This window comes from Bombus pyrosoma, linkage group LG16, assembly GCF_014825855.1.
Source record: "Bombus pyrosoma isolate SC7728 linkage group LG16, ASM1482585v1, whole genome shotgun sequence".
In the NCBI taxonomy this organism is placed as follows: domain Eukaryota; kingdom Metazoa; phylum Arthropoda; class Insecta; order Hymenoptera; family Apidae; genus Bombus; species Bombus pyrosoma.
The window spans coordinates 4,606,986-4,622,199 of record NC_057785.1 but is presented as its reverse complement, the minus strand read 5'-3'; the positions used below and the strand labels follow the sequence as shown (position 1 = coordinate 4,622,199).

General features: G+C 35.3%; 1 protein-coding gene across 25 annotated transcripts in view; it reads left to right on the top strand.

Annotated features, from left to right (window-relative positions):
- Nucleotides 1–14,843, top strand: part of LOC122576659 (phosphatidylinositol-binding clathrin assembly protein LAP) — a 32,398-nt gene extending 17,555 nt beyond the window's left edge. For 3 of the 25 annotated variants that reach the window (XM_043747283.1, XM_043747286.1, XM_043747284.1), the window contains 15 exons: nt 216–318; nt 403–611; nt 686–792; nt 876–917; nt 1,011–1,105; nt 2,706–2,874; nt 3,384–3,512; nt 3,601–3,730; nt 3,926–4,012; nt 5,154–5,870; nt 7,316–7,499; nt 7,569–7,677; nt 8,430–8,492; nt 9,212–9,472; nt 10,309–14,843. In XM_043747283.1, the coding sequence (XP_043603218.1) occupies nt 216–318; nt 403–611; nt 686–792; nt 876–917; nt 1,011–1,105; nt 2,706–2,874; nt 3,384–3,512; nt 3,601–3,730; nt 3,926–4,012; nt 5,154–5,870; nt 7,316–7,499; nt 7,569–7,677; nt 8,430–8,492; nt 9,212–9,463 (2,396 nt within the window). In that variant the 3' untranslated portion in view covers nt 9,464–9,472; nt 10,309–14,843. The remainder of the gene's footprint in view (nt 1–215; nt 319–402; nt 612–685; nt 793–875; nt 918–1,010; nt 1,106–2,705; nt 2,875–3,383; nt 3,513–3,600; nt 3,731–3,925; nt 4,013–5,153; nt 5,871–7,315; nt 7,500–7,568; nt 7,678–8,429; nt 8,493–9,211; nt 9,473–10,308) is intronic. The other 22 variants (XM_043747297.1, XM_043747309.1, XM_043747290.1 and 19 more) reach the window with 21 other exon arrangements.
- Nucleotides 14,844–15,214: the final 371 nt, after the last annotated feature.

The following is a 15,214-nucleotide window of genomic DNA, read 5'->3' as shown; positions in this document are numbered from 1 at the left end:
TAATTCTAACAAAGTCTATGCCCGCTTTCATTTGCATGTACGCTAACTTTTTCACTTGCACAATTTCAATTTTCAGTTCATCTTACCTCCTTTGGGAAAAGACTGAATGTTTATTTGTTTTATTAACTATATCCTGAAGTTTCTTTGGATTCTTGTATAACAATATGGACGGGGGATAAATTTGTCTTCTAAACTGATCTTTTTTCTGTCATTAGGCTATGACATGTCACCATTTATTAGGAGATACGCAAAGTACCTCAATGAGAAGGCTCTTTCTTACAGGACCGTAGCGTTTGACTTTTGCAAGGTGAAAAGAGGGTAAGCGATCAACTTTGATTAATAAAAATGAAAGAAAGCTACTTGTACTTGTAGCAAATGATTTATTTTGAAATTGCGTTTTAGGAAGGACGACCGTACTTTGCGCACAATGAACGCTGAGAAACTGTTGAAAACCTTGCCAGTTTTACAGTCACAGTTGGATGCTCTATTGGAGTTCGATTGCACCGCTAATGATCTCACCAACGGTGTCATAAACATGGCTTTCATGCTCCTTTTCCGAGATCTGATTAGATTGTTTGCCTGTTACAATGATGGCATTATTAACTTATTAGGTAGTACACTTACAATTTAATATTTTCTATGTCATATTTTGAGAGAAATATTTAATTGTTGGTCCTAATTTTAGAAAAGTATTTTGATATGAATAAAAAGCAATGTCGCGAAGCTCTGGACTTGTACAAAAAGTTCCTCATACGAATGGATCGGGTGGGTGAATTTTTAAAGGTTGCCGAGGTAAGTTGAATTAGTTTTTACGTATGAATCGCATAATTGCGCTCCAAAAATTTGTTGAGATTAATTTTTGTGCTTCTCCTTAGAACGTTGGCATTGATAAAGGAGACATACCTGATCTAACAAAGGTAAGAAATATATCTCAATTGGACTTAAATAGCGTAACGTTGAATTCTATAAGAAAGTATATTTGTGAAATTTTGAAAATGGATATTTCTTAGGCCCCTAGTAGCTTACTGGATGCGTTAGAGCAACACCTTGCCTCCTTGGAAGGAAAGAAGGGATCTGCAGCAAACACTCCAACACAGTCTGCAAGGTGTGTTAATTATAATTCGTACAAACATATAAAACCTATGTTAACGTTCAGAGTAGGATTAAATTCACTAATTCTAAGGAATATTTTGCGATTTGTCTGTTAACGAAATGTTATACATGATACGCATATTGTATAAAAATGCTACGAATAAGGTATTTTCACTTGGAAAACAATATTTTCTATAGAATTATCATGATTCAAGAAACACAATATTGCATATTTAGGCATCAAATCCTATCAGACTATTTCCTTTATTACTATTCTATTGCAAATTCAATGCAAAGATGCAAATCCCATTTATCATCCAATCGTTAATCATATTACTCTCCTCGCAAAATGTTTTGTAAATTGTAGGGTAAAAGGTAATGTTGGCGTTTCTTTTCTATTGCTTGAGAACGTGCGCTTCTTTTTTCGTTCAGGAGATTCTTTACTTCTTTCCTTCGTTTCCTTCGTTCTTCATTGTCTTCTGTTTTGCGGGCTATAGTGTCAACTATGTTTGGTATCAGATCAGTTTGTTATTGCTTCTTATGATTTCTAGAGATTTTGTTCCAAGTTTTCTGCGGAAATTTCACTTAGCTTACTGCTCAAGAGATTACATTTTATCACAGATATTTTTTAAAATAGTTTATCGCTGATTATTGCACGATTATCTATGTTTCTGTTGATTCACGGTGTGATCACCATCTCGGTGATATATATATATATATATATATATATATATATATATATAATTTTTAAACACTTGCGGCGAGAGCGCTTAATAATATTTTAAATCTCGTTTACAATATAAAACTAAGATACGGTATTTTCCAGATAAATGATCGCATTTTTTATTAAGATTTCTATCCTGATTAACCGATCATAAATAGATCAGTTCTTGGATCATTTATTCGGAGACTATTATGTTTTCTGCGCAATGAGCTACCAAAGTTCGTACAACAGTAACAACCTTTATAATCAACATTTATTTCCAATTAACACATTCTTTAAACAATAAAATAGCCAATTTTGAATAGAAAATTAAAAGCTAGGTGATATTTTCTTGCACATATGTCGTCTGTATATAAGCGTGCGTACCGTAGCAGTAGCAAACGAGAAAGTGTGTGCGTGTGTGTTTTATTTCTTTTCCCTTCCTTCTTTTTCGTTTCTATTGTAAGACATGTTAGGTAGTATTACTCAACTTAATTGCTTGTGTGAGTTCATTTGGAAACGTACGTAGTGAAAGATATGTATGTATAAAAAGAACACATTAATATCTGTGGATAAAAGAAGGAAAAAGCTAGCGTTACGCATGTACAATAATTATGGAGCATATCTGTATGTACGTTTGGGTGAAAGAGCACTGAGTAGCTGAATTTTTTACACATCGTTGTTATCTTTATACGTACTACACTGTTTCTTTTTTTTCTTTGTCTTCTCCTTTGTTTTCAATGATCAACGTTCCTTTTCGCTCCTTTTTCGCTCCTTTTTCGCTCCTTTTTCGCTCCTACGGCCACACTTATCTTCGCTGCTGAAAATGGCTTTTCTTCCTTTTTTCCTCCTGTGTGAATCCACACCACTCCATCGACACACATCCATCGCCCAATCATTACCCGAGCAGCAATAGAACGAATGTAAAGTCGGGAGTGTCCGCCCTGTCTTCCACCAGTACTGCGTTTGGAACAGCAGCCAGTAATAATCGCCTCGACCACGCCGGAAATGGACATATCGATGAAGCATTGCGGCAGCAAGCCCTCGCGGAAGAGGAGGCTGCTATGAATCAGTACAAGGTACTGAAAGATTTTTTATTTAAAGACCACACGTGAAACACGTGATAAGTCACATTTCCTGTCTTTTATAGAAGAGCAATTTTATAATTCAATACGTTGTCAACCAATTCCACGTCAAAACTACCTTTTCATTTGATAATCCTCTTGAACATTTCAAAGATATTAAAGATATTAATTATGCAGCTTAATATTAATTAAGTTAGGCTACAAGATAACAATTATATTAATATTATTCGTTTCTTACAAAACATTATGGATTTATTATCGATTTTCGAAAAGATTATACTTTTGGATCTATCATGTTATTCTCTTCTTCAGCTATTTCATATTAAAATACTTCTTTTTAACTACCAAGTGTCATAAAAGTCATAAAAACCAACAATTTTATATGGATTTACCATATTTTTCCATGTGGTCTTCATTTATTGTAGTTAGATTTGAAGACTAAGGGGCTCAGTTATTATAAAAAAACTATTGATTCCATAGCTGACCCGATTCCCTTATTCTAGGCGAAAGTGCAATCCCCATCGAGTGGACCTAGTACGAATCCATTCCTCAGTTCACCAACCAACAACGCTAATCAACCAATAGTAGATCTATTCAGTTCACCATCAACGACAACGACAGCTGAAAGTCAGGTAATTAGGAACTTTCCTCTTTTTAGAGTACATAATGTCCTTTGTCTCCGTGATAATTTCTTTATAAATTACATTTTGTTGTTTTCAGCCGCAAAAAGCGTCAGACGATTTGCTCCAATTAGCAGGGAATCCTTTCGCGGATATGTTCGGAGCGCCTCAGCCTGCAACTGCATCGACCACACAAGCGCAAAACAATATGTGGATGACTAACGGTAACGGTAAATATGAATATTTTATTTTATGTAATTTAATTAATTATGTTATTATTGTATCTTATAATAGCACAAAAACGATACTAAACCTTTTGTTCTCTTTTATTTATTATCACTGTGCATTTTTATTTGGTGATTATCGTACGATGATTATGTTCCTTATGTTATTTCATCGGTTTGTTTTTATTTTTTGATTTGTAGGTTTCGCTGCAGTGCCCCCGGCAAATAATAACTTTGTTACAGATAACAGTTTCTCTTCCGTATTTGGTAATCAAGACTCGAAATCTGGTGAGTACTTGAATCCGACCTATCTCGCTGGTTTACGAGATAAAGATTTTTAATCTCTCACTTATCAAGTTAAATGCACTGTATCTTCTTTTCTTCACATTCACACTGTACATGTATATATTCATCTCTTTTTATGGTGAAGGATTTCTTGCTTCAGATTTTGTATCATATCTTTGCATCTTACTAAATCGTTTAGATTCATTGATGATGCCTGGGCAAGTTAATCCTAAAAAAAGGTTGTAGCAATATTTCAAGAACAATTCGATTAAATTGAATCTTTGGATACAGTAAGTAGTTTTTATTTTGTGATCAATCTCAAAATGGATTCTTTAAAAACCTTTGGGGTTAACCTCTCAAGTATCATAGTATTGCTAATGTAATAAGAGGCATTGTTATTTAAAGAATATGAAAACTATGGAGAAGGAGTACAATAAATCACATTCCTGCTTTTTACAGGAAAGCAGTTTTAACATTTAGTATGCTTTCATGTTACCAAAATTGTCTTTTCATTTGGTTCTAGAGTTAAGCATGTGTTTTTCAGTCCTTTCAAAATTTTCGAAATACTCCTCATTGTAACATAAAAATATTGCAGATATGAAAATGTTGCTTCTCTTAATAATTACAATTTCTAGCTCCCATAAAACTTTGTCAACTTATTAGATACTTTTAAAGGATTAACATTTTTGAGACTAACAGATTGTTTTAATTTTCAATCATGATATATTAAAATTCTCCTGTTTGATCATAAAGTGGCATTAAAATCAGAAATTCATCAAAATTGTGCTTATCGTGTTTTTTACCTGTGATCTTCATATGCGAATAACGACCATGCTTCTTACTACAGATCCATAGAATACACGCTGTAACAGTAAAGTTTACCTTTTCATACAAAATTCAACAAGCTTTCATTGAGAAATATATCAGAGTATTCTATTAATCGGCCCGATTCAAGAACTTTATTGTCAGGCACGTGTACAGTCACCTATAGTATCATCTTCAATGCAGCGTGCACGTGTTAGGACAAGGCACGACAAGTAATGTAGTCAGAAAGCATATCAGACCCTCGCGAGTAAAATGCAATTAACCCCGCATTGAGAAAGTGAAAACGCTAATAATCGATGCACCTTGATTTCTGCGCAAGCTGGTGCTCCAGGAACGGCCGGATCCGTACCAAATCCTTTTATGTCCGACTTCCCTTCCCTTGGTTCCCAGTCAACGCAGTCAAACGCAGCCGCTTTCGGTCTCTTCGAGCAGAGTGCCGCAAACGTTGCCGCTAATGTGAGCGGTGGCGACGGCCAACAACAAGGGCAGATCGGCGGAGACCTGTTCAGTGCTGGCGGCCAGGCAGATCTCTTTGGGGGCGACTCTGCAGTGCTCAGGACCGCGGAGGGTGTCGCTGGGGACGCCGCCGCGGAGGCGGCATCCTCTGTGACTCTGACCTCCGGTAAGTCCACTGCCACGCCGCCTCCCAGACCGCCGCCTCCCGCGACAGCGATGAACGGTACACCTAGACCAACCTCGCCTACGATGTCCGGAGCGGCAGCTGGGAAACTATCCACTGGAACGTCGAGTACCACCGCCGCCGCTCCAAGTAAGAGCGCGTTCGATGATCTGAATGATAGCATTCGTATGGCACTGGGCGGGTCTCCGTCAAGACCGGCACCTATATCTCAACAACTACCAACCGCCGCGCAACAAGCACAGCAACCTCTGCAACAGGGTTTTGGCATGTTCGATATGGCTGCGAATATGGCTGCCACCGGGCAACCGGTCATGCCTGGAGGGCCGATGGTCGGCTACGGTATCCCAACCCAAGTCCCGGCGGGGTACGGTTCTCCGGCTAAGCAGCCGACCTCAGGTGACGGGAATGTATAGATGACTATCATCAGTTTGCATGTCAGAAGAATCAGTGATGCTTTCCAGTGGCCCTCATGAGCCTGTGTACTCTTGTGTACCTTATGATTAACTCTTTCACGCCAGATGTTACATATAAGCAATGTTGTGCTTTAAAATGAAGACTACAGAAAAGCATGATAAGGTGAAATTCTATCTTTATAATATTTGTACACTTTTTTGTGGAATCTATATTTCATTATCAAGGATTTTCTATCAATATTGAATTTTACTAATTTTATGTACACTATCATCCACAAATAGTTGGACACCTGGCTTAAGTTGGTCAAAAATTAATAATAATAATAAAATAATACTTTTGGAAGAATGATAGGCATAACGGGGTTAAGTGATAACTGCATCTATTTTCATTAAAACTGGTTCTAATTTCAATACGGTACATATTCCTTATAAAGACAAAAAGGAATATTTTTCTTAATGATTGACCAAAAAGATTTTTGCTTCTATAGCTTCCAAACATTTGGTTGTGAAAGGATTAATATTTGCGATATTTTAGTGTAAAGAAAAGGGGATCTAGTAATTTAGAGATAATATAAAGAGGTGAACCAATCTTGCATTCTTAATGTTTTAGATTCATGTAATGATATAATAATTCTGGAATAATATAGAGAGGGAAAGCAAATTTGTAATACCATTTTCAAATTTGTCACCAAAGTACAAGCTCAGAGATATGCAGCATCAGTGATTTGTGTATCTGTTCTTGGTTTGTGAAGTAGATTTTCACTGAGTTGTTCATAAAGGTTGATTATTTGATGTATTTGTAATGCTTGGATGTATACTTGGTACTGGCATGATGTCTTTGGAAAATTTTTACAATTTATTTTTTTGGAGAATGTAGAGGTATATTGTAAGTACTATCTGAATTTACTATTTAATTACCAATGCATAATATATCCAATAGATTATGTATATATTTGAAATATTCCTTTTTCTTTACATTTTTCTCCTACTATTTTTAATTTTTTGCAGTTGCATATTAATAAGTCGATATTTCAAATTAAACTGCAAAGAATTAAATGACTATATATTGTATATTTATTCCATATAATACAATGATAATTGAATATATATTACCTTTAGTCAAGATAATGATACACGTATTCGCACTGTATACTCTGTTAATGTAAAAAGCATGGCTTTTCCAGAGTTACGTACTTGCAAATGTTGTAAACTTCATATATAAAATTATAAGGGATATATTCTTTTATTTTATTATAATTTATCCCAGTTAATTGCAAGTAGTTCAATTTTACCATCTTGTTTATCGAAACCCATGCTTTTCTATGTTCAAAAGTTTGGTCCTTATTTGTGTATCATTCAATGTGCAATAAGAACATGTAACCTTGGGTTATGCTTTATGGGGCTTTGGCTGATGTAGATGTTGCTTAGGTTTTGACAGTTTGGGCATGATGCTGATGCCTACCACTGTAGCTGGAGATAATAATATTTCAGCAGCAGGACAACAGCAGAATGCAACATCCACTGGCAAAGTCCTGACTGGAGATTTGGATAGCAGCCTTGCTAGTCTTGCTCAAAATCTGACAATCAACAAAAGTGCGCAGCAGCAAGTCAAGTAAGGTGTACAGAATTTTTTGAAAACTTGATCTTGAAGACAGGAAAGTAGTATTTTTGTTTCTTTTAGGGGTATGCAATGGAATTCTCCAAAAAACGCTGCTAAAACTGGTGGCCCAGCTGGAGGATGGACACCACAGCCTATGGCAGCTACGACTGGTGCTGGGTATCGCCCAATGGTGAGTTCAATGTGGTGACCAGTTCTCCAGTGCTATATCATTATCAGCACGCTGTTATTGGACGTGATATCTTTGTTGTCAGGGTATCATGACCCCTACTATTCTTATATTACATGTCAGATATCTTTATCTACTCTCGCCATTTGTTACTGAATCACTATCAGCATGCTATTTTTTATCGTTATAGGATTATTATTTATTGTAAATAATTATCCTATAACCATGTCTAATAAATTATCTTCGTCTTCGGACTTGCGACACGATCTCGTTTAATTCGTTTTATATTTCCAAGCATAAATGTAGTCGATAAGCGAGTTTAATGTCAGGAAAACACCTGCGAGTAATTTACAACGTTTATATGACCGTAGATTATCGTAGCACGCTTGCTTTATCGCTCACTAAGCTTTTATATAATCAATGATTACGATAGATCCTTGTCCTTTTTAATACTCTGAAACACTTAGCTCGGTTATCGTGTTGCACGTTTGGATGCACTGTGCATTATTTTATATTCAAGTATCACTGTAACACTAAACACAATTATTGAAAGTTCACGAGATAAATATCTTAAATATAAATTACACTAGACTTTCTTTGAATTAAAATAAATTAGAATTGTAAAAAACGTTGACCCCCTTAGTACTTTAGGTAAAGAGGAAATGAATATTAGAATATAGAAAACATATTCGTCGATCCATACACTTAGCTATACAATGCATGCATGGCATATGGCATGCTACCTGCTGTTACAGGGACAAGGAATGACGCAACTCCCTTCAACTGCTATGGGCTTCCCTCCCCACACTGCACCATTGGTAAGTTCCAGTTTCCATGGAATTAAATATGGTTAAAAAAAAAGAAGTGAACATATCGCTTGATCAAAGGTTTGACTTCACATTGCTGTACATAACAAGTATTGTTACTAATTGGTTCCCTGAAAAAAAGTTATGCCATTAGATGATTATTGAATGTTTAAATATGACAAAGTTTGTTTTTAGTTACTGATTGTAGAGGAATAGTTCATAGAATTTTGTAACCATTGTTCTTATCAATGTATATTATATCCTTAATATTTCCCTGCTTTGCATTTATTCATATGTGTGATGCACCTGAGTGTTTGATTTAAACTACTCTCTCTAGCAGAGTTGTAGGTTTTTCATAAGTATGTTGTTTGATTATTGCATATGAAATACCCTATTGTATCATAAACTCAATGCTACTTTCATAAATATCTATTGTACACTAGATTCAGATTTGTAAAAATGTAAATACACTACTTTTGCTGTTCCATATATCCACACATGTGTAAAGCGACACAAAACCTACAATGCAAACTAAAACAACCCAAATATAAAATACTAAAACACAATGAGCTCCATATATATATTGATTTGATTGAATATAAATGGTCAAATGTTGAAAGCATTGTTAACGAAGGGAAAACAATTACTGGAGATAGTTGGACTTGGAGTAGTAAGAATTCCAGAAGTACAGATACAGTGTATCTGACCAGTCGGCTTTCTGGTGTCCCTAGGGAATGCAAGGTGTGCCAATGGGCATGCAGGGCATGCAGGGCATGAGGCCAATGATGAGCACAATGCCTGGTGGTCCTGGTGGCATGATGGTCGCAGGAGGAGCTGCATCAATGATGATGCCCAGCACAAATCCCATGATGGGTGCTAATCTTCAGCAGCAACCGCAGCCACAGCAGCAGCAACAACAATCCCAGGCTGTTCAACAGCCGCAAAATAATCAAGTCCAACTTGATCCATTTGGTGCCCTGTGAAGAGATTAGGTATCTATTTGCTATGCCCTTGTCATGAAGAGAAATGTCAGTGACAAAACTGTGAATTGTGATTGGAATTAAATAGACATTCTGGAAATTAAAAGGTCTCCTGATTTTTTACGCTGATACGTAACAAATCTTATCCACTAATTCATCTAATTGAATTTTTGGATTTTAATCAATTAGTTTGTAAATAAAATAGAAAAATAAGCCAAATGTATAGACTTGGTGATTTTATACTAGAGAGTTTTTCTTAAGAAGGAACAAAGCTATGCATATCAGAGCATATTGCAATGAATTGTATCTGTATATGTTTGTGATTAATATATAATATAGCATGATTATGCAAATCTGTCCAAAGGCAGCTTTGTTTGTATATGATTAACAGCTGTTGAACAGATTTCATTTTACACAAGATACTTGTATAACGATGCACAGTTCCATCTGAAGTACATACATAATTCCTATCAGGCTCATTTACTAATGGCACCGGTTTCTAGTTAACATTGTCTATCTGCACTCAATCAACGATTCAATAACTTTACTCATAAAATGTAAAAATAAAGGCAGCACATCAAAGGGTTGCAATTTGATTATTAAACAGATACAGCATTTAGTAGCTTTTGGATAAGTGAAATGGTAATCAATTAAGAAGGTATGAGGTAGCTTTTAATAGATACAAAAAGATATTGTATTATATAATATCATTCTTTATCAAACTTCATAATATTTATAAAAGACTAACTTAAGAAAACATGATCACCTATCCAAGAATTACCATGTTTAATATTAGTAATGAGTTTGACAGTAACCTTTATATGACTAAAAATGATTTTTTCTTGCAGGAATTCTAATTGGAATCGAGCAAACGAAGCACCAACTTTGTAAATACCGTGTAATATGCCTAGAAAATGTGCCCTGCTTGCTCTTGTTATTCTATGTCATCCGTAACGAACCGGCTCGTCCTCACGAAGAAAAAAGGAGAAGAAGAACAATATTGAAGTTTATCGTTGGATTGTTCTTCGGGAAACGCGACGGCGCCGACGGATTCTCATTAATATACATATTATATATATACATATATTTATAAATATGTATATATATATATATATTTCTACTGCTGATTGAGTATAATCGTATATACGGATTTACTCAGTTTACGGCGGTTGCCTTACAGAGATACGCGTAGTCTCAATGTATACATACATATATATACATAGTCTTGCGGGACAACTAAAAGAAACAAAAGATAAAAAAACGAAAAAAAAAAAATAGAGAGCTTAGAGACAAAGTTATGAAAAACGAAACATGAAAAATAAAAAAAAAAAAGATTGTACGAACCGTATTACGTTTAGAATTCCATGAGGTACGTGGATGCAACTATTCCGTATGAGTTGACTGTGATAGTATTGCATCGACATTGTAGTGTTTTTCAGTGATCGAAGGGAGAGCTGGAAGAAAATGAGGGAGAGCCTGATAGAGCGTGTACATGTATATTTGAGAGCAAGAATGAATGGAAGTTTGAACGAAGAGACGGAGTTATTAATGAAAGTGTTTCGGTACAGGAGGTAGGAGGTCCAAAGTAGTTCCATACAAGCTTTATATATACTGGAACGTGTATCGAGTTTAACTGAGAATCATCTTTCCATATAATATAGAAAGAGTAACTATGTTGGAGTTGGTTTTAGGTCATGTCGATTCTAAACGTACATACACATCGTGGAAAATTATACATAGTTGGCTGATGCATGATGTATCCATAGTAAAGATGTAAAGTACGTACGTATTTTGCGTATACATGTGCACACGCGCGCGCAATTGTGCAGGTGCATACGTACCCGACTATATTTCACAATTTGTGCGAGAAGATATAACGTTAAAAATATAAATATTATCTGAAAAAGAAAAATTATACATATATATATATATATATAAATGTATGTGTATGTATATGGCGTAATCCTAATAATGGCGCACCCGTGTCGCTCTGTTTCATTTTTTCGTACTATCATTACCGGTATATATTTTGATTTCGACTCAGGGCGCTGAAGCAGTTACGACGTATCCTTTATTAAAGTATTAAATACTAAACGATATACATATATATATATATAGCGAACGAGAGTGAGATTGTGCGAGTGAAAGAGATATAAAATGGAATGTTAGGTGGTCTCACTAATGTTCTTTATCCGTATACCGTTCCGAACTGTCTTAATTAGGTAATTAAAACGAACTATATATACAAGTTAAGATTATGATACTCATGCGATAAATTATAATGAATGTAACACGCGGATCTACGATTCAGTATGGTACTATTAATATATATAGTCAATAATTCCTGTTCTAAGGTCTAATTCGGGATTCATTTCATCCCCTTGGCGCGTGCAGCTACCTCCATGAACAATGTTTGCTATATATTATCGAATACATTATATAGTAATATAAATATCTTTATTCCTGTCTGGAATTCGCGACACTCGAAGAGGCTGCACGAGATCCTAAGCGGAGAGAAAAAAAGCCCTGTAAATTGTACCAATTTCTTTTACTTTATTCCCCGTGGTGTTGCATCTGTAAACATTCTTTCTGGCTGATTCGAATGGCGTTGATTAGAGGAACACTGGTGTATAGGAACGGAAAGAGAACCTAGAGAAACTGGAAGTGAGACTTGAATGCTTCGCAGTCACTGGAACCTACCTATTTGATACTCATTCAGTGATCACTATGATTTGTGAATTAGCAGCGGTTTTCGCTTTATTTGAAGAAATTTCGAACGATGTAAAGCAAGCGCTGGTTTGTAAGATTCTATGAATTTTTACAAAAGTTCGGTAAAACCATTTGACAAAATTGAAAAATATTCTTTAATCAATGAATTTATAAAACTACATTAGCAAATCGAGTAAAACATAGCTGTTTTCAGCACAAGAGGAGTTTCTTGATCAAGATCCCAATATTATGACTGCAGAAGAGAAGGCTGTAAGAAAGGAAGAGCGAATCAATGAGAATGTGAGAAAGTTTAGTTCAAAGTATTGGACTTTGGGAGGTCAGGAGTGCACAGATGTTTCTTTCACATTGGACCACATGCATAAACCACATTCAAGATCCAAGAGGTATAAACTATACTTGTTCAAGTTTAGTACGACAAATGATTTCTCAAGTAATGAATCTCTTTGTTGAAGCGAGGTTAAGAGGTTCCCAATTATCTAAACGTGATTATTCAAGGAATTTGTGCACTCCTGATGCGAAGTTTGTGTCTGCGACTTATTTAACTTAGGTGTTCTTGTATAATATGGTTCTCGCAGTTGGCGGAAGTAATGGCCATAGGAGACTAGATCATAAAGTACATGTTCAATTAACGACTACAGATCATGCAAGAAGAAAACTGGTCACCATTAAGTTTAAAAGGGTGGTCTCTGTGTTGACATTCTGCGTAACCTTGGAAACTTTCCTTTCGTACAGTAGAACCTCGTTAATCCGAATTTCTTGCATAGAAGGAAACTTATTTCGAATTAGTAGGAATGAGGTTTGAATTAATGAGGTTTTATTTTCGGAGGAGGAACTGGACCGAAGAAGTTCTTGAACAAAGTACACTGATAGGTAGAAAAGTTTCTTCGATTATATTTTTCTTAACTCTATTTGCAAAAGAAAAAGAGAAAGGAAAATATTTCTACGAAGAAACCTTTGAATCGTGACGAACGTGAAAGAAAATCTAAATCGAAATAGTTAAAGTGGAACATCCAATGGAGTTAGGGTTAATGAGGTCTCACTTCGCACAAAAGATGTGGAAACCATGATAATGCAGAACCTCGTTATTTCGGAATCGTCCAGAGTTGTCCAGATTAGCGAGATTGTACCATATTATCAACGAAAAGCGGAGGAGAAAGGAAATTGTAATTCTCTTTAGGCTTGGGAACAGTGGAATAAATGTAAATCGATCTTTTTATACTACATGCTTTAGCTTTCTTTTCTTTTGTTCTGAAGAGGTTTGGTTGTACGATCGTGTAATGCGTTTAGAACAATGTTTTATATTGCAGTACACAAAAAACAAACGTTCGTGTAAACTTACTGGTGATCGAGTGTAACAGGACAATATTACATATACATATATAACACATATTTTATCGAGGATTATAGGGCAGTAGCGATCCATGTAACTCTCCCCTATAAGCTAGCGAAAGGCAAGGCGATATTCGGAGAGGGACAAAACAAGAAACGAACACTATATCAATATTTTTTGTCGATCAGCCATTAACACGTTCAGTGTTATGAAACCCAAGAATGATCTCCTAACTTCCCTGTTCTTACTGCGTTCCAGCGTCGTGGAATGAATGTTGAACAACACATCATTAATGATCACTAATTGACTGACAAGGGTCCAGTAGTATTGTGATTTGCAACTGGTAGAGTGGAGTCTGAGTGATACGTAGCTCAAAATGATACTCGAATGCTATGTAACTTATGTATTGAGTGAAATTATAGTGTCCCCTCTTTTCTTTTTTGTACCAATAATTACTTAATATTTCAATTATTTTGAGCAACGTAGTGGTAGTCAGCAGAAACTGTATACTCTATTTTCAGTCTCTAGCTAACGTTAGGTTAAATAGTCGCGGAATCTCTAGTAGACAGTGAGTTGAACTTATTGTCATTTAACTCTATTTCTCATTAATTTTCAAGTGTACAGCCTATTCCTGAATAGAAGTAAATATTTATATCCATGATTATTGTAAATACAATTAGATACTTAGTTAGATGAATTGTACATATCATTAATTTCTTCTGCGAGAGTCCATTCTATCCGATTGTAAGTTGATGTTAATACAATGTTTAACTTATTTACCAGTAAATGTACGGGAATATAAGATTAGTCGAGGGCACTGAACGTGTTAAAGAGCGTTCTTGAGGGAAATCCTGTGTAAAGTCGCTAGCCTTTAGCGGAAATATTTTGTTTAACGAGAAAGTAAAATGAGAGAGAATGAGAGAGAGAGAAAGAGAGAGAGAGAGAACTAAAAAATTGGACGAGCTCGGCCGAATCGATATATCGGTAGCAAACTAGAGAGTCTAGAAACACGGAGAGAACCCGCTATTTTTTCTGATATCATCTAATGGGAGGAAGGAAACCCTAGTATGCCATATTATACATCTCGTTTTTCCGTTCTATCTTCTGTTAGGACGTCTCTCTTTAACGTAAGTAGTTATAATTCATGCGCGTGAAATTCAAAACGGAAAAAGTACACCGACTATAAAATATATTAGTTGAGATGCTATTATTTACGGTTAATTTGTATTAATTGTCATTGATATCATTATGCGCTACGAATATGTTGTAAACGATTATTATGTAACACATGAATGGCGTTTAATAGAGTATTTATTGAAATTACTGGATGTGTCCATTCTTCTTCGTGAAAAGAGAGATAAACTAACATTTACTTTATCCTAGCACGCTTTTCTTTTCTTTTCTATAACTAAATATTTACTAACAATAATATATAAAAGGCGTTTAATAGAATATTTGTTAAAATTAGCGGCTATGAGACCACACTTCTTCATTGTGAGGAAGAAAGAAAGATTAACATTCGCTTCGTCCATTTGTTGAGTGACTAGATTACTTCAAAAATTCTTTTTAAAATTATTTTAAAAATTTCTGTACTTTTTAGTTCTAGAGTTACTTCGAAGATTACTCTACTCTGTAATTCTCTTCAATAATTACTCTAATCTTCTTCGATTTACCCTGCTATTTAATTGGTTGAA